The following is a 25111-nucleotide window of genomic DNA, read 5'->3' as shown; positions in this document are numbered from 1 at the left end:
TGCCTATCTCTAATCAGTCCTTGCCTTTCCAAATACATGTACATCCTGTCCCTCAGGATTCCCTCCAACAACTTGCCCACCACCAATGTCAGGCTCACTGATCTATAGTTCCCTGGCTTGTCCTTACCACCCTTCTTAAACAGTGGCACCACGTTAGTCAACCTCCAGTCTTCCAGCACGTCAGCTGTGACTATTAATGATACAAGCATCTCAGCAAGAGGCCCAGCAATCACTTTTCTAGCTTCCCACAGAGTTCTAGGGTACACCTGATCAGGTCCTGGGGATTTATCCACCTTTGCCAGTTCCAAGACATTCAGTACTTCCTCCTCTGTAATATGGACATTTGCAAGATGTCACCATCTATTTCCCTACAGTCTATATCTTCCATATCCTTTTCCACAGTTAATACTGATGCAAAATACTCATTTAGTATCTCCCCCATTTTCTGTGGCTCCACACAAAGGCCGCCTTGCTGATCTTTGAGGGGATTCTGGATTAGTGGTGCTGGAAGAGCACAACAGTTCAGGCAGCATCCAAGGAGCAGTTTGGATGCTGCCTGAACTGCTGTGCTCTTCGAGTACCACTAATCCAGAATCTGGTTTCCAGCATCTGCAGTCATTGTTTTACCTCGTTGATCTTTGAGGGGGCCTATTGTCTCCCTAGTTACCCTTTTGTCCTTTATGTATTTGTAAAAACTCTTTGGATTCTCCTTAATTCTATTTGCCGAAGCTATCTCATGTCCCCTTTGTGCCCTCCTCATTTCCCTCTTAAGTATACTCCTACTTCCTTTATACTCTTCTAGAGGATTCACTCGATCTATCCTGTCTATACCTGACATATGCTTCCTCCTTCTTAACCAAACCCTCAATTTCTTAAGTCATCCAGCATTCTCTATACTTACCAGCCTTTCCTTTCACCCTGACAGGAATATATTTTCTCTGGATTCTTGTTATCTTATTTCTGAAGGCTTCCCATTTTCTAGCCGCCCCTTTACCTGCGAACGTCTGCCCCCAATCAGCTTGCTTAATACCGTCAAAATTGGCCTTTCTGCAATTTAGATATTCAATTTTTAGATCTGGTCTATCCTTTTCCATCATTATTTTAAATCTAATAGAATTATGGTCGCTGGCCCCAAAGTGCTCCCCCACTGACACCTCAGTCACCTGCCCTGCCTTGTTTCCCAAGAGTAGGTCAAGTTTTGCACCTTCTCTAGTGGGTACATCCACATACTGAATCAGAAAATTGTCTTATACACACTTAACAAATTCCATCTTAACCCTTAACACTTTGGCAGTCCCAGTCTATGTTTGGAAAGTTAAAATCCTCTGCCATAACCACCATATTATTCTTACAGATAGCTGAGATCTCCTTACAAGTTTGTTTTTCAATTTACCTCTGACTATTAGGAGGTCTATAATACAATCCCAATAAGGTGATCATCCCTTTATTTTTCAGTTCCACCCAAATAGCTTCCCTGGATGTATTTCCAGGAATATCCTCCCACAGCACAGCTGTAATGTTATCCCTTATCAAAAATGCCACTCCCCCTCATCTCTTGCCTCCCTTTATATCATTCCTGTAACATTTGTATCTTGGAACATTAAGCTGCCAGTCCTGCCCATCCCTGAGCCATGTTTCTGTAATTGCTATGATATCCCAGTCCCATGTTCCTAATCATGCCCTGAGTTCATCTGCCTTCCCTGTTTAGGCCCCTTGCATTGAAATAAATGCAGTTTAATTTATTAGCCCTATCTTGTCCCTGCCTGCCCTGACTGTTTGAATTGCTTCTGTTCTCAGCTGTACCAGTTTCAGATTGATCTCTTTCCTCACTATGTCCCTGGGTCCCACCCCCCGCCCCACCTCCCTAGTTTAAATCCTTCCGAGCAGCTCTCGCAAATTTCCCTGCCTGTATATTAGTCCCCTTCCAATTCAGGTCCTTCTTGTACCAGTCACTTCTACCCCAAAAGAGATTCCAGTGATTGAAAAATGTGACTTCTTCACCCATACCCCAGCTCCTCAGCCATGCATTCATCTGCTCTATCCTCCTATTTCTGCCCTCACTAGCTTGTAGCACCGGGAGTAATCCAGATATTACTACTCTCGAGGACGTCCTTTTTAAATTTCTGTCTAACTCTCTGATAATCTCCCTTCAGACTCTCAACCTTTTCCCTTCCTATGTCGTTGGTTTCAATGTGGACAATGACTTCTTGCTGGCCTCTCTCCTGCCTCTCTCTCTCTCTGCACCCTCTCTGAGACATCCTTGATCGTGGTACCAGGGAAGCAACAGACCATTCTGCTTTTTTGCTGCTGGCACAGAAACGTCTGTCTGTACCTCGGACTAGAGAATCGCCTAACACAACTGATCTCTTGGAACCCGACATACCCCTCGATGCATTAGAGCCAGTCTCAATACCAGAAACTTGGCTGTTCGTGCTACGTTCCCCTGAGAATCCATCATCCCCTACATTTTCTAAAACAGCATACCTGTTTGAAATGGGTATATCCACAAAAGACTCCTGCACTAGCTGCCTACCTCTCTTACCTTTCCTGGAGTTAACTCATCTATGTGACTGTATCCGAGACTTTCCCCCCTTCCTTTTACTGCCATCCATCACATACTGTCGCTGTTGCAAATTCCTCATTGCTCCTAACTGGCTCTCCAACCAATCCATTTGATCTGATAAGATTCGCAGCCTACAGCATTTATGACAGATATAATCCGCAGTAACCCTTAAACTCCCACATCTGACAAGAATTACATATCACTATTAAAGGCCATTTTTGCTCCTTCACAATCTATAGACCCAGAAAATAACACCATCTTATTCCTCTACAAACACTGCCTCAGGTTAAATGAATAGTTATGGATTACATTTTAAGTTTAATCAAGAGACATATCTTCAAAAAACATATAATCAAGAAAGAACCCACTCTACTCCCTATTGCAGATTCTCTGTTGGCCACATTTAAAAAGGATTAACTTATCTGATTCTGTGCTGTGAACTTTGCCCAACACTTCCTCCAAGTTCAGTTTTGAATTTCACTGCTTGTTAATTTTCCCAGATGCACTTCGATGTCCAGCGATACATAAATTCAGACAGTAAAGGCAGTAACTGTGCAGGTTCTGTCTCTCTCTCTCCCTTTTAATACTGCTATTGTTTTGACTTTTTTTTCCAAAGTTCCAAAACAATGCAACATTAATTAAACATGTATTTCAAAGAGGAGGAGGTTAGGTCATGTGCTGAGATTCCTGGATAAATCGGTTACAATTTAATGAGGTTGTTTTGACCTAACCGTTGTTTTCTCACTCTCTGGCCAGGATGATCTTTTGCAAATGATGAGCTTTCAGCACCACTTTAGAAATAATAAATTTCAGTTGGTTCCCTCTTCTCAGAAATGACTGGGGAATACATCTCTTCAGCTTGTTCTTTTGCGTTTGTGGAGTGAAAGGTTCACGTGATGCAAGGGTATGACATTCTGGAAGGCTGATTTTGGAGTTCTGTCTTGGTAATTGCTGATTCAAATCCTTCCAGAAATTGTGGTCAATTTTCATCACACGATTGGTGTTTTAGTCTAGCCTAGTTGATTTTACACATAAAAAGTATAGCTTTTAAAACAACCTATGATCTCTCTTAGCAATTTGTGGAAATTGCACTGCCCAAGAAGAGCCCCGTCAATGAGGCCTGTGAGAGTGTTTATTTTGTTAGCAGTGCTTTGTGAATAGGCTTTCATAGGTCTCAACTAGGACCCTAGCGATTCTGATCATGCCAATTGTCAACAAATTAAATAAATGAAAAGGGATAAAACACAACATTTTTGTATTACAGCTGAAACTCTGCTCCTTTATAAAGATATTTATACTTTTATAATAACCACTTATTCTCTCAGTAAACTGAAACATCAGACCTTAGCAGAGCACTGGAATAATATTCTGCAGGGCTATTTTTGATTGTGAACGGCTTACGTTTCTTCCAGTTATCCAGTTCACATCTATCCAATGGTGCTATTACAAAAATCTTCTTAAACCTATTTACTATTAATTAGAGAAGGAAAATCTTGGTATCAGCCAGAAATTGAAATCTGATCAAGTTAATATTACTGATGAAGGTTGATTGAAGAATTTCAAAAATGCAGCCAAGGTGGGGTTTATTTGCAGTTCTTTGGAAAAGTGCAGGTTCTTGTAAATCAAAGCCAGTTTCCCAGCTCATGCTTTGCCCTTCGTTAACTTCATCTGAAACAATCAATTGTTATTAAAGGATACTGTATTCTAGACACAGCATCTAATGGATACAATTTGCAGTGAGTTGGGGAGGGAGGGTGTAAAAGGGCATCACCTCAAATTGTCACTGGCTTTTCCTCCATCTTTCTCAGTTGGGCCTCATGTTTCATCCAGGAGTGCTGGGTTTCTCAGCAAACAGATCATTAAATATTTTCCTTTTAATATTTATTATGTGTTTGCCAAAATCAGCCAATTTTCACACATTAGTCCTCTGTGAGCATGTCATTATTAAACATATTGGTTCTATTTCTAGAATAAATAGTATTCACTTCTTTGGAGCAGTGGTTGAGACAACTCAATATTTATTATTATGTAGTTTGATGCCACACTGAGTTTGGTTTCTTTGCAGACTGATCAAGAAGGTAAAGTCAAGAAATGTCTTCAAACTTTGATATCAAAGTTACACTGTTTATTAAACATTAAAGCTAAATATGGTAATCACAGATATACCGGCCTCTGACTTTTAGTTACATTAGGTCAGGAATATTCTATCTTTTTTGTTGTTTTATGTCCAAGTGTTAAAGTGTAGAGTAGTGGTCTAGTCTGGTGTAGACTTCCGGAGTGTGCTAATTTCACTCACACTGTAGTATTTATACTCAGTGATGCATAGCTCCATGGCATTAGATTAGATTCCCTACAGTATGGAAACAGGCCCTTCGGCCCAACAAGTCCACATCACCCCTTTGAAGAGTAACCCACCCAGACCCATTCCCCTATATTTACCCCTGACTAATGCACCTATCACTACAGGCAATTTAGCCTGGCCAATTCATCTGACCTGCACATTTTTGGATTGTGGGAGGAAACTGGAACACCCGGAGGAAACTCACGCAAACACGGGAAAATGTGCAAACTCCACACAGACAGTCACCCAAGGCAGGAATTGAACCTGGGTCCCTGGCACTGTGAGACAGCACTGCTAACCACTGAGCCACCATGCTGCCTCAACCTTCATCTCAAGGTTTCCCAAACGTCCAGAAGCCCTTGGACAACAAATGTGACTGAAGTGACTCAAGGTCAGGCAGTTATCAGAGCTGAACCCACTCAGTACTAATTATCATTTAGAGCAAGGCCAAGCCAGCTAAACAATGCATTCAATTTGCCATTGGTATGAGACATAAATGAAGAAGCCATACATTTCTGAAAATTTGGAGATGGGATCCCTGAAATTCTTGCATTTGGCACAGATCAGGTTTCATTCTCAAAGGTGTGGTGAGCTAGGCATTCACTACCCATCCCCAGTGACCCAGTGAAGGTAGTGGTCACAATGGTTTGGATAACAGCTTTGTGACTGAAAGAAACAGCGATAAAGTCGTGTGGGTTGTATGAATATCTACCCTGTGTTTTTGACTACCCCTGTTGGAACCACTTCCCAGAACTGTGGCTGGCTGCCCTATACCTTATACCTTTGTCTCTTTGAGATTACTGATGAGGGATTTGATGGCAAAATAAAAACTCTTCACAGCATAAAATTAAAAAAACACTTTATTCTGAGAATCCTGTTTGGCAAACTTCTCTGCCTTTGTTATACTTGGCAATAGAAATGGACAGAAAATCCGTTTTTGCAGCTCAATCACAAAGTAAACATGTTTTGAAAGCTTGAAATAATGTTCCATATGGAAAGGGAGGGGGGGGGGGTAAGACTACCCTGCTCATTTCGTCACCCCCACCCCTGGAAAAAAACAACTGGCAGATGTTATTCTAAGAATAGTAGGACCTCTTGCATAGATGAAATTGGTCTTTGACTAACAGTGCGAATCAGGCAATATCACAGCAAACCAGAAACCCCCATCACCTCCCTCCTGACTTCCCTTTCTATTGATTCTCAATGGGCATGGTGTAACACTGGCTGCTGGTTTGCTGTGAGCCCAGTTCAGGCTACTAGCACAGACCAACTCCATTCCCTGTCCTCTAATCCCCTCCCCACCCTCCCCCTTTACATCATTTGATTGTCATCAAGACTCTTTGTAGCTTCATGCACAAACTATTTTAATAAAGTGCCCTACAGAATTCCTGGTACTGGTGTAAGTAGAAAAAATGTTGGTCCCCAGTGTTGCAATCTCTTCGGCTTTAAAGAAGAGAAAGATTAATCTCCAACAATCAAAAGGATGATCTTAATGTTCAGGGACACTTGTTTCGTTTTTTTCAGATTTATTCCCCTCCAATGAAAGATGATCTGCTCTCACGATGTAATAACGATGTAATGATTTGTAGAACTCACTGTTTGATTGGCTGGTGTTTTCACAGCTCTCAGTATTAGCCAATTGTGACATCCTATCACAAACATGTCTCCATATTTCTCTCAAACTTTGTTTTAACTGCCCTCACCCCGTCTGCTTCACAGACCCTGAAATCTTACCTTTAACAATATCATTCTTCATGACTACTTTCAATGCATATGCAATCTAACCCCTTAACACAAGATTACCCATAGAAACATCCCACCTTACTTCCCTTGAACATCAGCCTCATGGCCTTGTCATGCATAAAAGACAGCCCAGTGAAAGGAGCTCAAAAGCCCTGGATTGATGCTGATCTAATACAAGGTACTTAGCCACCTTCCCATGAACACAACTGCCAACATACATCCTAACCTTCCAGTCAGCACTATGTAGTATTGTCACACCCAGTACATCAGGGACTGAAAGTCCACAATATAATGAAATGGAACCTAAAACCCTAAAGTATCCAAAAAAGCCATTTCCTTTAGTTTCAGAAACAATAAAAGAAATGTCATTCAGCTTTACTGAACGTCACATCATGAGGAGTCATCCAATCATTTCGTAAGATACTAAAGATCTTAACACCTTTAAAATAAATGCTATATTGGTAACCAGCGTGAATGTGCTTCTCCACATTATATATTCACACACCAGATCAGGAATACAGGCTTCACATTACAAACCTGTGCTCCAGTATGGCCCTGCCTGCCAGGTTAGCACCTTCCTTGGAATTTAGATGCATCACCTCATCACCCACGTGACAAGCCCCACTTTGTCGGAAATAAGCGTACATTCCTATGAACTGTGATTGGGATCTTCAGCTCATGAAATCAGGCCTTGTAAAAGGTTCCCATCCCAAACTCAGTTCCTCAGACAGTAAAAATGTGGGATTTTTCCTTTGATGATTATGTTGATTTGTTCAGATACTGTTACAAGTGGAAGAAATGCACTGTATTTAGCAGAGAGCAAATCATCTAATGATCTAATCTAACATGGGCACAAATCTTTCACTGATCACAGTTAAACATCAGCACTTAAGGTGCATTCTCTCAGTTACTCTCCTTCAATTGTCCTGTAAACAGGTTGTTGTGGTCTGCAATCTAAGCTGTTTCCATAATGAGCTGCAGGTGTTTCATTAATGCAAATTTGCTGTAACAAATTGCCGACACTGTTTCTAAGGCGTGAACTTTTAAAATGTACGTTGACTGTAATACGATTACATCGCCAACACTTTAAGCACTGTTTCTAAAGCACAATTTTTCTATAATGCAGGGTTGCACTAGAACACAACCATTGCATTATAGAAGACTACCTGTTTATCAAATCTATACTGGCTTATTGTCTTCCCCTACATATAGTGATACGTTCATTCTCAACTATTCAATCATCTTTGAAAACATGCCTTTCAACTCTGATCAGTGGCTTATGGTTCCATAACATAGGAACAGGAGGAGACCAACTGTCCTTCAATTCTGTTGAGTTAATGGTTGGTTTATCTTTAATGCTACTTATTCACCTTTGTTCTGTAACTCATAATGCCTCTCCTGATCAGAAGCCCAATTAATCTTAGTTTTCGCATTTTCAATTAACAGTTTTTGAGGGAAGAGGTTTCCAGACTTCCATTGCTTTCTGTATAAAGAAGTGATTTCTGACATCACACATGAATGGCTTACTGCTAAATTTTGTTGTTATGTCCTGTGTTCTGGGCTCCCCTCACCTAAGGAAATAGCATCCCTGAACCTACTCTTTATATATCCTTTATATATCTTAAAAGTGAGCTCGTACATAAAAAGTAGTGAGTCAGAGGAGGTATAGCCCAAGAAGTGTTAACTGGGCATACACCCAGTTCTACACTTTGAACCATCATCACCAATCTCTGGCTAATTTCTATGCTACTCCTTGTTGACAGTTTTCCAAGTTCCGCTGTGAGTACACAGCCACTAGGACATCAACAGCTGCTAAGAGGAACACTTTCCTAAAGGATGTCGTCAGCAATCCAGAATGTACTTACTCAATTTAAATACTACATGTATCCTCCTCCTGGCTGTGGACTTGTGGGTCTGAGAAGCAGTGCTTAAGACTGCAGAAAACACTGTACCAACATTTGAACCATGCCAAAACTGACAGGAGGCTCATCAAGCAGGGTGAATGCATGATGAGTTTGGTCATTGAACTGTACCTTTTACATAGAAATGCTTTGTTGTCAAGGTCAATAACACAGTTGAAACCTGTTTACTGGGGTGCCCTAGTGGATACAAATTGCCCCATTTATCAGATCATCTCTAGGAAGCAAAATCCACCAGTATGATGCAAATATATATAGTTTTATATATAATATGTAACTGGATGCCTGAGAAATATATCCTGTAGGCATTACCCCATTAAGCAGTGCCAACTGTGTCGCAGTGAGACTGTGGTGGGACCCCATGTTGATCTGCATGATGTTCTGAACACCAGTCTGTGCTAAGCACACTGCTCGAGGATGAAAAGAGACAGAAGAGCAGGTGCCAGGGTTATTCTTGCTGTTCATTCATTTCCATGTCGGACACCAGGATGTTTTTCTCCATGGATTCGCTGGGCGTTGAGGACGTCCTGCTGTATCGCGCGCTCTCAAAAGCTCCATGGCGTGAGGTCCAGGCTGTTCGCCGTCGGTACAGCAGCACCACTACCACCACCAGCACCACCACCAACACCAATGCGCCCAGCACGTACAAGATGATGTCCAAAGTGTGCCCTTGTGAGCCAGCTGCAAATACAAGCACAAAGCCAGAACATTAAAAAAAGTTCTCAAAATCAGGTCACTGTGTGCAAATGGAAATGGGCAACAGAGAAATAGGATGGGATTTACTTACCGGTACCAAGAAGGCTGTTCTCTTGAACTGACAGAGTAAATTTGGAAAGAAAAATGCATTAGTTTAGTTAGCATCAGAAGAATTAACAGTAACAGTGTACAATGGATGATTGTGACTTGCTGGCCCACCTTATATCACTCCTAATTGAAGCTAATGGGCCACTGTTTACTGTTGCACAAAAGTCAAAATTGTGTTGACTTATTTGGAGGCCATGACAATAATCAGACTCAGCACCTGAGAGCTATTCGTGGGGGTGGGGGGGCAAAATGATTCAGCAAAGGATTCTGTTCCTCACCTTTAATTCACTGATCTTTGCTGGAAAGTTCATCAATGTGGTTTTGGATGAGGAAAAGGAGGGAAAATCTCAGCTGGGAAATTATATATAATTGGAGCTAAATGGTCATCTTTATACAATCCTGTATTAGGAGTTGTTACCTTCAGGTGGGAGGAGAGAGATTCCCTCAAGGCTGTTTTGTCTAAATTATAATACCAGCCACTTGCATAGCCTTAAATCCCTATCCATCCATCATTGGATCAATGTCATTTTTTTTGGCATATCATGAAATCTCCCCTTTTATTTCTTACCTCTTGGCATTTTGCAGACGATACCTAGTGTGAAACTGGTACAGGGACCAATTCCCCAGATGCCAGTGTTGCTCTTGATCCAATAGCAAGTGTTTGGACTCATTAAACTCATGTTCTCAGTTCCACGAGCCCAGTTTGAATAGTTCAAGACAGTCTTATCAGGCCAGACAAGTGAACCACCTAAGAAAAACGACAGAATGAAGGGCTGATTATACCCAACTGCATGGTAACTACACTAACACCACCACATGATAACCACACTAACAATATTGCATGGTAACTTTATTAACTACATGATACCATAACTGCACAGTAACCATATATAAATACATTGCATGGTAATTCCATTGAGAGAGTACTTCAAATGGTATACTCCACAACAATACTAACTCTTAATCCCTCATGGCAACTAAACTGCACAACAATCGCATCAACTACATAAGGTAACCACATCACGTGATAAATGCACTAATTGCACTGTGAGGTAACTAAATTAACTACATCATGGTAATCAGATTAACTGCAATACACTAACCACACTATGGTGACCTGATTAAACACATCACATAGTAACTATATCGACGGATTGCATCAGATAGAATCCCCTAACACCACATTAACATAGAACATAGAAAAATACAGCGCAGTACAGGCCCTTTGGCCCTCGATGTTGCACCGATCCAAGCCCACCTAACCTACACTAGCCCACTATCCTCCATATGCCTATCCAATGCCCGTTTAAATGCCCACAAATAGGGAGAGTCCACCACTGCTACTGGCAAGGCATTCCATGAACTCACGACTCGCTGAGTAAAGAATCTACCCCTAACATCTGTCCTATACCTACCACCCCTTAATTTAAAGCTATGCCCCCTCGTAATAGCTGACTCCATACGTGGAAAAAGGTTCTCATGGTTAACCCTATCTAAACCCCTAATCATCTTATACACCTCTATCAAGTCACCCCTAAACCTTCTTTTCTCCAATGAAAACAGCCCCAAGTGCCTCAGCCTTTCCTCATACGATCTTCCTACCATATTAACTCTGAACCTCTCATGATAAATGCATTACTGTACTTCATTGTAACCACATTCACTAAGTATGGTCAACTGCTGTTCTTTAGATTAGATTAGATTACTTTAGATCTAATCTAATCTAAAGAACAGCAGTTGACCATACTGAGTGAATGTTCTTATTTCTGAAGCTCTTGTTACCATACTTCGAGGGTATTAAAATCAATACATTCACAATTCTTTTTGAGTAATTTATCCTCATCTTACTCCTAAATGGTCCTTTATTCTGAGACTATGCTACAATAATTTAGATTCCCAGGAGAAATAATCTCAGCACCTTAACCTATCAAGGCTCTTCAGAAGTTTGTATGTTTCAATGAAATTATCTCTCATTTAAAAGCTCAGAGAATACCAGCCCAATTTACTCAGCCTTATGAAGGCACACCTCTCATTCCAGGTTCTATTTAGTGAACCTTTGTTGGACTAACTTTATTCATTTATGACTTGGAGGTCCCGGTGTTGGACTGGGGTGGACAAAGTTAAAAATCACACAACACCAGGTTATAATCCAACAGCTTTATTTGGAAGCACTAGCTTTTGGAGCACCGCTCCTTCATCAGGCGGTTGTGGAGAATAAGATCATGATCGCAGACTGTATAGTCAAAGGAGTCCACTTTCATGGAGATGTGATAAATTAAACAATTTTACGTTAAATCTCCCATCTTTTCCAACCAGGATCATTCCTCATCACAATGGACGTGTCAGCGCTCTACACCAGCATCACCCATCAGTGCAACAGTTTCAGTACTCAATGCCAACAACTGTGAATCTTCGAGCACCATGCTATAACTCATCTGCTTCATCCTCAACCATAACGTTTTCACCTTTGACAACCAGTTTTTCATCCAGACACACAGAATGGCTGTGGGGACCAAATTTGCACCCCAAGATGGCAACATTTTCATGCACTAGTTCGAACAAGACTTCTTTTCTGCACAGGACTTCCAATTAACACTACACATCAGATATATTGGCAACATTTTCTTTCTCTGGACTCATGGGCGGGGAGTCACTGAAACAGCTAATCAGTGATATCAACGAGTATCATCCCACCATCAAACTTACCTTGGACTACTCTTTAGTATCTGTCTCATTCTTGGACACATGCATTTCCATCAAAGATAGACACCTCAGCACCTCACTGTATCGCAAACCCACGGATAACCTCATGATGCTACACTTCTCTAGCTTCCACCCAAAACATATTAAAACAACCATCCCCTATGGACAAGTCCTCCGCATATACAGGATCTGTTTGGATGAGGAGGAACGTAACAGACACTTGAAAGTGCTCAAGGATGCCCTCATTAGAACAGGATACGATGCTCAACTCATCAACCACCAGTTCCGACATGCCACAGTGAGAAACCGTAATGACCTCCTCAGGAGACAAACATGGGCTGCAACAGACAGGGTACCCTTTGTTGTCCAGAACTTCCCAGGAGCCGAATGACTATGCCATGTTCTTCACAGCCTTCAACATATTATTGATGAGGATGAGCACCTCACCAAGCCCAATCTTCAGGACAACACTGTACAACCCTGTCACAGCAGCCGCTGCAAGACATGTCAGAGTATCGACACGGATAACACTGTTACATGTGGCGACACCTCCCACCATGTATGCGGTGAGTACTGATGACTCGGCCAATGTGGTCTATCTCATATGCTGCAGGCAAGGATGCCCTGAGGCATGGTACCGAGCAGATGCTATGACAACGGAATAATGGACACCGCGCAACACCATGAGGCAGGAGTGTTCCCTCCCAGTCGGGAAACACTTCAGCGGTCCAGGACATTTGGCTTCAGACTTCGGGGGACTATAGCAGACTATGGGACAAGCAAAAACGCAGAATGGCTGAGCAGAAGCTGATAGCAAAGTTTGGTACCCATGGGAATGGCCTCAACTATAGGTGACCACACTGTACGATACACTCTTTCTCTCTCTCACACAAACACAAGCAGATCCTCTCTCATACACCAGCTCTCTCTCATATGCACACTCATACACATAAGCACTTTCTCACAGACACACAGCCCATCACTCACACACACAACCAATCTTACACACACTCACACCCAACAAGCACACTCACTCTACCGCTCCTACACATATAAGTTATGGGGTGAATTTGTTTTTGCAGAATTACATTTTATTTTGCTCAAAGACTGCATGAATCCAATGTAAAATTCTGTAAAACTATGCAGAGGGATTGTCAGTCTGACTCAACATTGGGACACAGACAGACTTCACACCTATTGTTAGAAAAGCTGAGCTATCTTGAGAAGGTAATTTAAAGAAGTTCTGGGATTTACATATCAAAATACAGAAACCAGCATATCCAATTCTAAAAGATGAAAGATTTAATCTAAAATTGTTTAATGTATCACATCTCCATGACACTGGACTCCTTTGACTATAAATTCTGTGATCATGATTTTATTAGATTAGATTACTTACAGTGTGGAAACAGGCCCTTCGGCCCAACAAGTCCACACGACCCTCCGAAAAGCAACCCACCCAGACTCATTCCCCTACACTTACCCCTTCACCTAACACTACGGGCAATTTAGCATAGCCAATTCACCTAATCTGCACATTTTTGGACTGTGGGAGGAAACGGAACGTTCGGAGGAAACCCATGCAGACACGGGGAGAATGTGCAAACTCCACACAGAGGCGGGAATTGAACCCGGGTCTCTGGCGCTGTGAGGCAGCAGTGCTAACCACTGTGCCAACTAATTAAAAATCTATCTAACTTCTCCTTAAATTTACTCACTGACCTAGCATCCACTGCATTTTGCAGTCGCGAATTCCACAGATTCACAACCCTATGGGAGAAATAGTTTCTCCTCAACTCTGTTTTAAACTGGCTACCCCTTATCCTAAAACCATGACCCCTCGTCCTAGAATGCCCCACAAGAGGAACCATCTGCTCCACATCTATTTTATCCACACCTTTTATCATCTTGAATATCTCAATTTGATCTTCCCTCATTCTTCTAAATTTCAGAGAGTACAGGCCCAAACTGGTCAAACTTCCCTCATTCAACAAGCCCCCCATCTCTGGGATCAATCTAGTGAATCTCCTCTGAACTGCCTCCAATGCCACTACGTCTTTCCTCAAATATGGGGATGAAAACTATGCATAATACTCCATGTGCGGTCTCACCAATGCTTGTATAGTTGCATCAATACTTCCTTACCTAAATATTCTATTCCTTTAACTATAAAAGCCCAACATTCCATTTGCTTTCTTTATTATCTGCTGTCCCTACATGCTAGTTTTCTGTGACTCATGCAAGAGGACTGTATACCATGTGCTGTCAACTCTGCCTGGTCTGTCCTGCCATTGAGACAGGACATATCCAGGAATAATGATAGTGGCGTTTGGGACATTGTCATACTCATGGAATTATACTTTACAAAGAATGTCAGACTGTTGTGTGACTAGTTTGAGACAGTTCTCCCAATTTTGGGGCTAGTCTCAATGTTAGTAAGGAGGACTTTGCAGGGTTGACAGGGTTGTGTTTGCTGTTGTTGTTTCTGGTGCCTAGGTAGATCTCAGATGATCCATCAACATCATTTTATTCTTGAGACTTTTGAGCCGTTTGGTACAACTGACTGGCTTGATAAGGTCAGAGGGCAGTCAAGAAATAACTACTGGGTTTGGAGTCACACAAAGGCCAGATCAGCTGAGGGCTTCAGTGGACCAGATGGATTTTTACAAGAATCGACAATGATTTTATGATCACCATTAGCTTTTTAAGTCCAGATTATTTTTCCAATTTAATTGAAAATCCACCATCTGCAGTGCTGGGGTTTGAACCTGACTCTACCCAGTCTCTGGATTGCTCGTCCAACAACAATACCACTTTATTATCATCTCCCTAAATATAATAACTGCATTCTGAATTTGGAGGAAGTGATTCAATTGAAAGTACTTCACAGGCTAGTTTATGGATTCAGAATTGGAGATGCCGGTGTACAAAATTAAAAATCACACAACATCAGGTTATCCTCCAACAGATTTAACTGGAAGCACTAGCTTTTGGAGCACTGCTCCTTCCTGCCACCTGATGAAGAAGCAGCCCTCTGAAAGCTAGAGCTTCCAATTAAATCTGTTGGACTATAACCTGGTGTTGTGTGATTTTTAACTGGATTCAGAAGGTTCAGATCTACATCCATGGTCTCAGCTGGACATAGGTAAATTCACCTGTTGGGATGAAGAACAGAAAATACCTTATTTTTATAACAATTTAATGGTGTTTCCTAAAAAACATTTGTGCGGACATGTGAGCCAAGAGCAATATAGGATAAGCTGTGATGCCACACATAGTAAAACAACTTTGTCTCTGAACTTTGATGTATAAAAGTCCTTTCTGATAGTAGCCTGAATTTCATTGGGTTTCCCATTTCTTTTTGCCTTTAATCAGACAAAACAGCACAAATGATTTTTTTTAGAAATTTAAGAGCAAATCACATTCAATTACAACCAAGTTTCTGCAACATATTGCATGAAACTAAAAAAAAACATTGCACCAGAAGCAGGGCACTCACAAAACTGCACCAAGTTATCAAACAGAGAAAGGAAGATTTTTGTATCAAAATTGAGAAAGTTGCCCTTTAAAACTAGGCCAACTGCACAAGTTCGTGGAATATTCTGCATTCAGTGATTTGCAGAGGATTTTCTGCAGAAACAGAAAAACAATTATTTTCAAAACTAACTGAATTTTGGGCACAACTTACACCAAGGGTGCTGACAGCAGCCAAAGCAGCAATTCCATCCCAATGTATTTTAGGTCTGTTTGTATTCTAATGTGAGAGAAAGGGAAACTGATAATGGTAAAAATTAAACAATGGCATGTTGAATATAGGGTTAAATGACTTGGGAACAAAAGTATCCCATTTGTCATGTTATTCAAAGTCACTGACAGGACCATTATTTCCTCTTTATTGTCCAGTCACTAAAAGTAGCAAATGTGATTTTTTTCACTGATGGAATTAAAATTTACAGTCTTAGTTCAGCAGGGAGAGGGTTCTGTGCTGTACATGATAAGGCATCATTACAATGATGGGTCATTAAACAGCTACTAGGCCAAACAACTGCTGTCCCATGAGGGGCTCAACACTATTTCAGTTAGGATTCCTGGCAATTTCTACAACTGGCTCTATTGTTTTGTCTTTTGCAACTGGTGAATGTTTGAGTCCCACTTCCTTTTCTTTACACTAACCATCACTGATCAATTTTTAAAATAAGCTCAAACATCAATAAAAGAACCCTCCTTTTAAACAGTACTTGACAATACTGCCGTTCAGGGAATGTACAATATTCAGATCTAGCTCACTGAGCAAGGTGCAAACAATCAGAGTGAGCAGATTCCTCCTGCCGTAATGTGTAACTTATTCTCTACTCAGCCAGTGCTCAATGAGTAACACTCCCACCTGTAAGGCAGAAACTTGTGGCTTCAAGTCCCATTATAGTGGAATCATGTCTTTGGCTGATGCCTCCAGAATGGTACTCAGGGAGACGTTTGGGTTGCCATAACAATATGGGGGGGCATGGTGACTCAGTGGTTAACACTGCTGCCTCACAGCACCAGGAACCTGGGTTCGATTCTCACCTTGGGTGACTGTGTGGAGTTTGCACATTCTCCCCTTGTCTGTGTGGGTTTCCTCTGGGTGCTCTGGTTTCCTCCCACAATCCAAAGATGTGCAGGTCAGGTGAATTGGCCATGCTAAATTGCCCAGTGTTAGGTACATTAGTCAGGGGTAAATATATGGGAATGGGTCTGGGTGGGTTACTCTTTGGAGGGTCGGTGTGCACTTGTTGGGCCAAAGGGCGTATTTCCATACTGTAGGTAATCTGATCTAATCTAATTAATAACTTTTAATTGGAGGAAGGAGCTGATGTTCAAAGAGAGAAGAAGTGGAGAGATCTCAGGGTGTCTTGATGAGGAATGGAGATGGAGAGAGCTTAGACATCTGTGATGAAAAGGATATAGTTAGAACATAGAAAGGTACAGCATACAACAGGCCCTTTGGCCCACAATGTTGTGCCAAGGTTTAATCCTAATGTAAAATATAGTAACTTAACCTACGCACCCCTCAGCTCACTGCTATCCATGTGCATGTCCAACAGTCGCTTAAATGTCCCCAATGACTCTGCTTCCACCACCTCAACTGGCAACGCATTCCATGCATTCACAACTCTCTGCGTAAAGAACCTACCTCTGATGTTTTCTTTATACCTTCCTCCTAATATCTTCAAGCTATGACTCTTCGTACCAGTCAATCCTGCCCTGAGGAAAAGTCTCTGGCTATTGACTCCATCTATTCCACTCATTATTTTGTACACCTTGATCAGGTCTTCTCTCTTCCTCCTTCTCTCCAGAGAGAAAAGTCCGAGCTTATTCAACCTTTCTTCATAAGGCAAGTCCTCCAGTCCAGGCAGCATCCTGGTAAACCTTCTTTGCACCCTCTACAAAGCCTCTGTATAGTAGGGTGACCTATAGTAGGGTGACCAGAACTGGATACAATATTCCAAGTGTTAGCTCACCAGGGACTTGTAGAGCTGCAGCAAACCCTCGCGGCTCTTAAACTCAATCCCCCTGTTAATGAAAGCCAAAACACCATATGCTTTCTTAACAACTCTATCCACTTGGGTGGCAACTTTGAGGGATATATGTACTTGCACACCCAGATCCCTCGGTTCCTCCACACTGCCAAGAATCCTGTATTCAGCATTCAAGTTCGACCTTCCAAAATGCATCACTTCACATTTATCCAGGTTGAACTCCATCTGCCATTTCTCAATCCAGCTCTGCATCCTGTCTGTGTCACGCTGCAGCCTGCAGTAGCACTTTATACTATTGACGACACCACCAACCTTTGCGTCATCTGCAAATTTACTAACCTACCCCTCAACCAAGTCATTTATAAAAACTACAAAGAGCAGAGGCCCAAGAGCAGAGACCCAAAACAGAGCCCTGCGGGACCCCACTCAACACTGACTTCTAGGCAGAATATTTTCCATAAAAAGGCAACCAGAATTGGCTCAAATGGTGTCAAGCATCAGATATGTTGTAGATGTAGGTTGGAAGGAACTGGGCAAGGGACGAGAAAGTAGAGTCAAGGTAGGAAACATACTGGCACTTGAGAAGGAAGTAGCTGTGAGCTGAGTGTGTTTGGGGGATTATGAGAGGAAGATATCCAGAGGAGATGATGCAGTTGAAGGCAATTTTGGAAATGATGGCTTCATGTTTAATTGTGGGGTCCTGATCCAGAGAAGGCAGGAAGATCATAAATTTTTCTTTGATTTTTCCAGACAAGCTGTTTGTGATGGTTCTATTTCCAGTTCACTTCCTGAAAACAATTTTTTTCAGTTCAACCATTAGTACCTCTTTTTCCCTTGCACACTCATTTTTTTGTCATTAATCTTACATTTCACAAATCTTTCCTTTAGCTCTTGTCTTCCACCACCCCTTGCCTCAGTCAAGAATATACTTCTACCTTTACTCCAAGTGTTTATTATGATCCACTACACTTCTGTTGAAAGATCATTGCTGTAAAAGATTCATTCTTCCTCTCTTCACTGGTGCTGCCTGACGTGCTGAGCATTTCCAACTTAAATTCAGATTTCCTGCATCTGCAGTATTTGGCATTTATTGAGAGGACGCGCTGAATGTCTTAAACTGCATAAAGATGAATAAATCCCCAGGACTGGCTCAGGTGTACCCTAGAACTTTATGGGAAACTAGGGAAGTGGTTGCTTGGTCTCTTGCTGAAATAGCCATGGGCATGATGCCAGAAGACTGGAGGTTGGCAAATGTGGTGCCTTTATTTAAGAAAGGTGGTAAGGAAAAGCCAGGGAACTACATTCAGCTAAGCCTGATGTCAGTGGTGGGCAAGTTGTTAGAGGGGATTCTAAGGAACAGGATTTACATGTATTTGGAAGGAAAGGATTGATTAGGGAGAGTCAACATTACTTCATGTATGGGAAATTGTGACTCACTAATTTGATTGATTTTTCTTTGAAGAAATGACAAAGAGAATTAATGAAGGCAGAGTAGCGGACGTTGTCCATATCTACTTCAGTAAGACATTCAGCAAGCTAAACTGGTTAACAAGGTTAGATCACATGGAATTACAGGGAGAACTAGCCATTTGGATACAAAATTGGCTCAAAGGTAGGAGATAGAGGGTGGTGGCAGAGGGTTGCCTTTTGGACTGGAGGCCTGTGACCAGCAGTGTGCCACAAGAATCGGTGCTGGGTCCACTGCTTTTTGTCATTTCTATAAATGATTTCAATGTGAACATGGTCAGTATATTTGCAGATGGCACCAAAATTGGTAGTTTGCGAATCGTGAAGATGATCACCTCAACAGTACAAAAGGACCTTGATCAGATGGGCTGATGGGCCAAGGAGTAGCAAATGGAGTTTAGTCTAGATAAATGTGAGGTAGGGTGAATCAGGGCAGGACTTATACACTTAATGGTAAGGTCCTGGGGAGTGTTGCTGAACAAAGAGACCTTGATGTGTAGGTTTGTAGTTCCTTGAAAGTGAAGTTGCAAGTAGACAGGGTAGTGAAGAAGGCATTTAGTATGCTTGTCTTTATTGGTCAGTGCGCTGAGTATAGGAGTTGGGAGGTCATGTTACAGTTGTGCAGGACATTTCTATAGGAAAGACATTATCAAACTTGAAAGGGTTTAGGAAAGATTTACAAAGATGTTGACAGGGTTGGAGAGTTCAAGCTATAGGAAGAGACTGAATAGGCTGAGACTGTTTTCTGTGGGATATCCTTATAGAAGCTTATAAAATCATGAGGGGCATGGATAGGGTGAATAGACAAGGTCTTTTCCTGAGGATAGGGGAGTCCAAAACTCGAGGGCATAGGTTTAAGGTGAGGGAAGAAAGATTTAAAAGGGACATAAGGGGCAACGTTTTCACGCAGAGGATGGTATGTGTGTGGAATGAACTGCCTGAGGAAGTGGTGGAGGCTGGTATAATTACAACATTTAAAAGGCATGTGGATGGGTATACAAATAGAGGGATATGGGCCAAGTAGTAGTAAATGGAACTAGATTTATTTAGGAAGTTTGGTTGGCATGAACGAATTGGACCAAAAGGTCTGTTTCCCTGCAGTATATTTCTATGACTCTATGAAATGAATTTAACCAACCCAGTACCTGACGGATGGCAACCAAACCACATTTGGTTCTATATTATCAAACACATCTGGAGAGGTCAAAGGATTGGCAAACTTTCATTCATGCAACAAGAGGTATATTTCTGTGATTAAGATTAAAACATTTGTTGGAGCTTTACTTTGTACATATTAACTGGACTTGGACTGCTTGACGCTAGATGTCCTTGTCCTCGGCAATTTTACTTTTTAATTCACTTTTGGGACGTGAGTGTTGCTGGCTGGTCAGCATTTATTGCATTCCCTCGTTACCCTTGAGAAGGTGGTGGTGAGTGGCTTGCTCGGCAATTTTAGAAGGGAGTTGAGAGTCAACCACATTGCTGTGGGTCTGGAGTCACATGTAGGCCAGATCAAGGTGAAGATGGCAGATTTCCTTCTCTGAAGGACATTAGACAGATGACAAATGACAATGGTTCCATGGTCCTCAGTAGGTAGATTCTTAATTCCAGATATTTTTATTGAATTCAAATTGCACTGTCGACCATGGCAGGATTCAAATCCAGATTCACTGAACATTAGCTGAGTTTCTGGTTTAGTAGTCTAGTGATAATACCAGGCCATTGTCTCCCCTTCATTTCAATGAGCACACATAAATGATCAGTGGTTTTGTCTGCAACGAGTTGATAAATAAGACAATTTTGATGGACAAGCTGGTAACACAACAAAGGATAACAGTGTCACCTAGGAGTCAGAAACTGCAGCTACTTTGTGATCATTGACGTAGAAAAACTGAATGGGAAATTTTAATATAATAGGATGATTACACGTTGGCAAAGTAGTGTGACCAAAAATAAATAAAAGAACAAAGGCTTGTGGACCCAAACACTCTGCATTTTCAGCCGTCATTTGTAATATGGTCATTATAATCAGACCACCTATAGAATTTGTGCTCTTTACAATTCTGGTCTCCCTCCTGTAGGAAGAATGTTGTGAAACTTGAAGAAGTTCAGAAAAGATTTACAAGGATATTGCTAGAGTAGGAGGGTTTGAGCTATCGGGGGTGGCTGAATAGACCGGGGCTGTTTTCCCTGGAGCATCGGAGGCTGAGGGGTGACCTCACAGAGGTTTATACAATCATGAGGGGCATAGATAGGGTAAATAGACGGGTCTTTTCCCTGGGTTGAGGGAAGTCCAGAACTAGAGGGCATAGGTTTGCAGTGAGAGGGGAAAGATTTAAAAGGGACTTATGGGGCAACTTTTTCACACAGAATGCGGTGCGTGTATGGAATGAGCTACAGAAAGTTGTGGAGGTTGGTACAATTACAGCATGCTCCTGCCATGGCCAACGCATTGTCTCAGCATGCTCCTGCCACATACTCAGAACAATTACAGCATATACAGGGCTGTACATACAAGGATAGTTATCTGAATCGGAAGGGTTTAGAGGGATGTGGGCTAAGTGCTGGCAAATGGGACTAGATTAATTTAGAATATCTGGTCGGCATGACGAGTTGTACCAAAGAGTCTGATTCTGTGCTGTACATCTCTGTGGCTCTATAAGTAAATAAAGTGAGTATAAATAGAAAGGGTTACAATGTTGCAGTGTCAAAACAAACTTACTCTTGGTGTTATACATGAGACTCAGCCAGGCACCTTTGGTATCATTTTCATATGTCTCCAGATGTTCCCATATAAATACATTTTCTACTTCATCAAGAATGGACAGCAGCTCGGCTCCATGCACTGTTCAAAAATAATTAAAAATGAATTTCAAGAGAAAAGTAGAGTGACTGCAGAACATAACTTGGTTATCCCACAACACCCATGGCACAGTTGTTAGCACGTTGCCTCAAAGTGCCAAGGACTCAGGATTGATTCCAGCTTTGGGCTACTGTAAGTGGAGTTTGCATGCTCTCCCCATGTCTGTGTGGGTTTCTGCTCTGGTTTCCTCCCATAGTCCAAAGAAGTGCAGGTTAGGTGGATTGGCTATGTTAAATTGCCCATCGTGTTCAGGGATATGTAGGTTGGGTGGATTAACCATGGGAAATGCAAGGTTACAGGGATAAGATGGGGTGAGTCTGGGTAGGATGCCCTTCAGAGGGCTGGTGTGGACTCGATGGGCCAAATGGTCTGCTTCTACACTGTAGGGTTGCAATGATTCTAACACCCAGTCTCTACAAGATGGATAGAGAATTTGTTATCTCCGTAATTGTGTATTTTACTTACCTTTCTGACACAACTGTGCTGCCTCTTTGGGAGTTGCCTTCTTTTCCAAGTGGAAGGAGTAACAATGATTACGGAAGGGGATCCAGGAAGAATCCTGCAGGCTGGTTGGACAAGTTCCAGTGAAAGTTGATTTGCTCGACCAGGACTCTGAGAATAAAAAAACATCCGAACGTGACCAGGATGATCAGAGTATTTGAGAAGATTTGTAGCTCAGGTTATGGATGAGGTTGTTGACTTGCTTGCTGAGCTGCTAAGTTTGTTTACGGGTGTTTTGTTACCAATCCAGGTAACATCGTCAGTGCACTTCCGGTGAAGTGTTGGTGTCTGTCCGCTTGCTATTTACGTGTCTGGGTCTGCTGGGGTTGGTGGAACACCAACTAGCCACCAAGAGACATGATCAGCTATCACTTGTATCCATACACATGGACAATGAAGAACACCAATTTGACTGCGACAACGTATCCTTCCTAGGACAAGCCAAACAGAGACATGCATGGGAATTCCTGGAAGCCTGGCACTCAACCTGGAACTCCATTAACAAACATGTGGAGTTGGACCCCATATGCCAACCACTAAGAAATGGAACCAGTAATAAAACTGCAACTGACACCACCAACCTCAATAGACCCAAATACATAAATAGCAAGTGGGACAGAACACCAACGCTTCAGCAGAAGTACACTGATGATGTTACCTAGAATGGTGATGAAATGTCTGTGAGCAAACTTACCAGCTCAGCGAGCAAGTCAACATCCCCATGACCAGGGAGAGTTTAAATTCTGAAACCAGCAGTAGAATCATTCGATTCATAAGAGGTCATTTCCTCTTGGTACACTGCCTAACTGCTGCTAACCTATCAATGAACAGGATTATTTGTACAGAGGAACCTTGATTATCCGAATATCAGATTATCCGACAAAGTCACAAGGTTCCAATGCTTGGCTAAACTATGTTATCCGGCATTTAATTAACTGAACAAAATACTCACCATCGTGTCCTTTGGATAGGTTCCTCTGTATTTATGAATAGGAGGAGGCCATTCATCCCCTCAAGCATGTCCTAACCTTCAATGGTATGCTTGTTTTGTTCGTCAGGGCATTGCGTATAGCAGTTCGGAGGTCAGGTTACAGTTGTACAGGACAATATTTAGGTCACTATTGAAATACTGCGTGCAATTTTAGATTAGATTACTTACAGTGTGGAAACAGGCCCTTCGGCCCAACAAGTCCACACCGCCTCGCCGAAGCGCAACCCACCCATACCCCTACCTTTACTCCTTACCTAACACTACGGGCAATTTAGCATGGCCAATTCACCTGACCTGCACATCTTTGGACTGTGGGAGGAAACCGGAGCACCCGGAGGAAACCCACGCAGACACGGGGAGAACGTGCAAACTCCACACAGTTAGTCGCCTGAGGCGGGAATTGAACCCGGATCTCTGGCGCTGTGAGGCAGCAGTGCTAACCACTGTGCCACCGTGCCGCCCACAAATTCTGGTCTACCTCCTAAAGGAACAATGTTGCCAGTGTTGGGGGATTTGGGCATTTGAGCTGTATGGAGAGGATGAATAGACTGGTCATTTTCCCTGGAGTGTCGGAGGCTGAGGGGTAACCTTATAGAGGTTTATAAAATCATGAGCATGGATAGGGTAAATAAACAAGGACTTTTCCCAAGTGTTGCAGAGTTCAGAACTAGAGGGCATAGGTTTAAGGTGAGAGGGGAAAGATTTAAAAGGGATCTTAAGGGGTAACGTTTTCATGCAGAGGGTGGTGTGTGTGTGGAGTAATCTGCCAGAGGAAGTGGTGGAGAGGTTGGTACAATTACACCATTTAAAAGGCATCTGGATGGGTATATGGATAGGAAGGGTTTAGAAGAATGTGGGCCAAATGCTGGCAAATAGGACAAGATTATAGGACTGGTTGGCATGGACAAGTTGAACCGAAGGGTCAATTTCTGTGCTGTATATCTCTCTGTCTATGACCCTAATTAACACCTTAACTCCACACCCCATTGAATTATAAATCTAAATTGGATTAAATTTCACTAGTGAATTTCTACTGATGGCTTTTGGTTTGCTAGTCCACTATTCACAATTGCAAGTTCTGTAGATGCTGGACATAAAAATAGAAAATTCTGAAAATATTTAGCAGGTCCCTGGGGAGAAAGACAAAGTAAATGGTTCAGGTTGACAATCTTCTGTCAGAATTGTAAAACGTTAAGAAATGGTAACAAGGACAGAATACGAGGAAAGTACAAAGGAAAGTCAGTGATAGGGCAGAAAGCTGGAGAGATTACAGAATTAAACAGATCATGCTGCAAGACAAAAGGACTGGTGCACCCACAGACCAAGTAAGGATGAACCTTCAATTCATTTTGTTTAAACCATGTTCACTGTCGAATATAATTTGTGTTGATAATTGTCATGAGTATTTTAAAATTTATTCTGGGGATACGGGCATTACTGGCTCGACAGTATTCATTGCATATCTTTAGGTACCCTTGAGAAGCTGGTGGCGAGCAGCATTTTTGAGCCACTGCAGTCCATCTGTAGATAGATCCACAATGCTGTTAAGAAGGGTGTCCCAGGAGTTTGACCCAATGACAATGAAGTACTGGTGATATTTTTCCAAGTCAGGATGGTGTGTGACTTGGAGGAAAACTTAGTCACAAATGGTACTGAATATTGTGCAATCAACAGCAAGCATTCCCCACTTCTGACCTTAT

General features: G+C 42.0%; 1 protein-coding gene across 1 annotated transcript in view; it reads right to left on the bottom strand.

Annotated features, from left to right (window-relative positions):
* Positions 1-5746: 5746 nt before the first annotated feature.
* mrc2 (mannose receptor, C-type 2) overlaps positions 5747-25111 on the bottom strand; it is a 299439-nt gene continuing 280074 nt past the window's right edge. Inside the window, exons 26-30 of the mRNA XM_072561856.1 lie at positions 22385-22531; positions 21779-21901; positions 9939-10118; positions 9354-9380; positions 5747-9247 (exon numbers count right to left, since the gene is read on the bottom strand). Of these exons, the coding sequence (XP_072417957.1) occupies positions 9015-9247; positions 9354-9380; positions 9939-10118; positions 21779-21901; positions 22385-22531 (710 nt within the window). The 3' untranslated portion in view covers positions 5747-9014. The remainder of the gene's footprint in view (positions 9248-9353; positions 9381-9938; positions 10119-21778; positions 21902-22384; positions 22532-25111) is intronic.

Source organism: Chiloscyllium punctatum, chromosome 42, assembly GCF_047496795.1.
Source record: "Chiloscyllium punctatum isolate Juve2018m chromosome 42, sChiPun1.3, whole genome shotgun sequence".
NCBI lineage: Eukaryota > Metazoa > Chordata > Chondrichthyes > Orectolobiformes > Hemiscylliidae > Chiloscyllium > Chiloscyllium punctatum.
The sequence above is the reverse complement of the archived record's forward strand: the minus strand, read 5'-3'. Positions and strand labels throughout refer to the sequence as shown.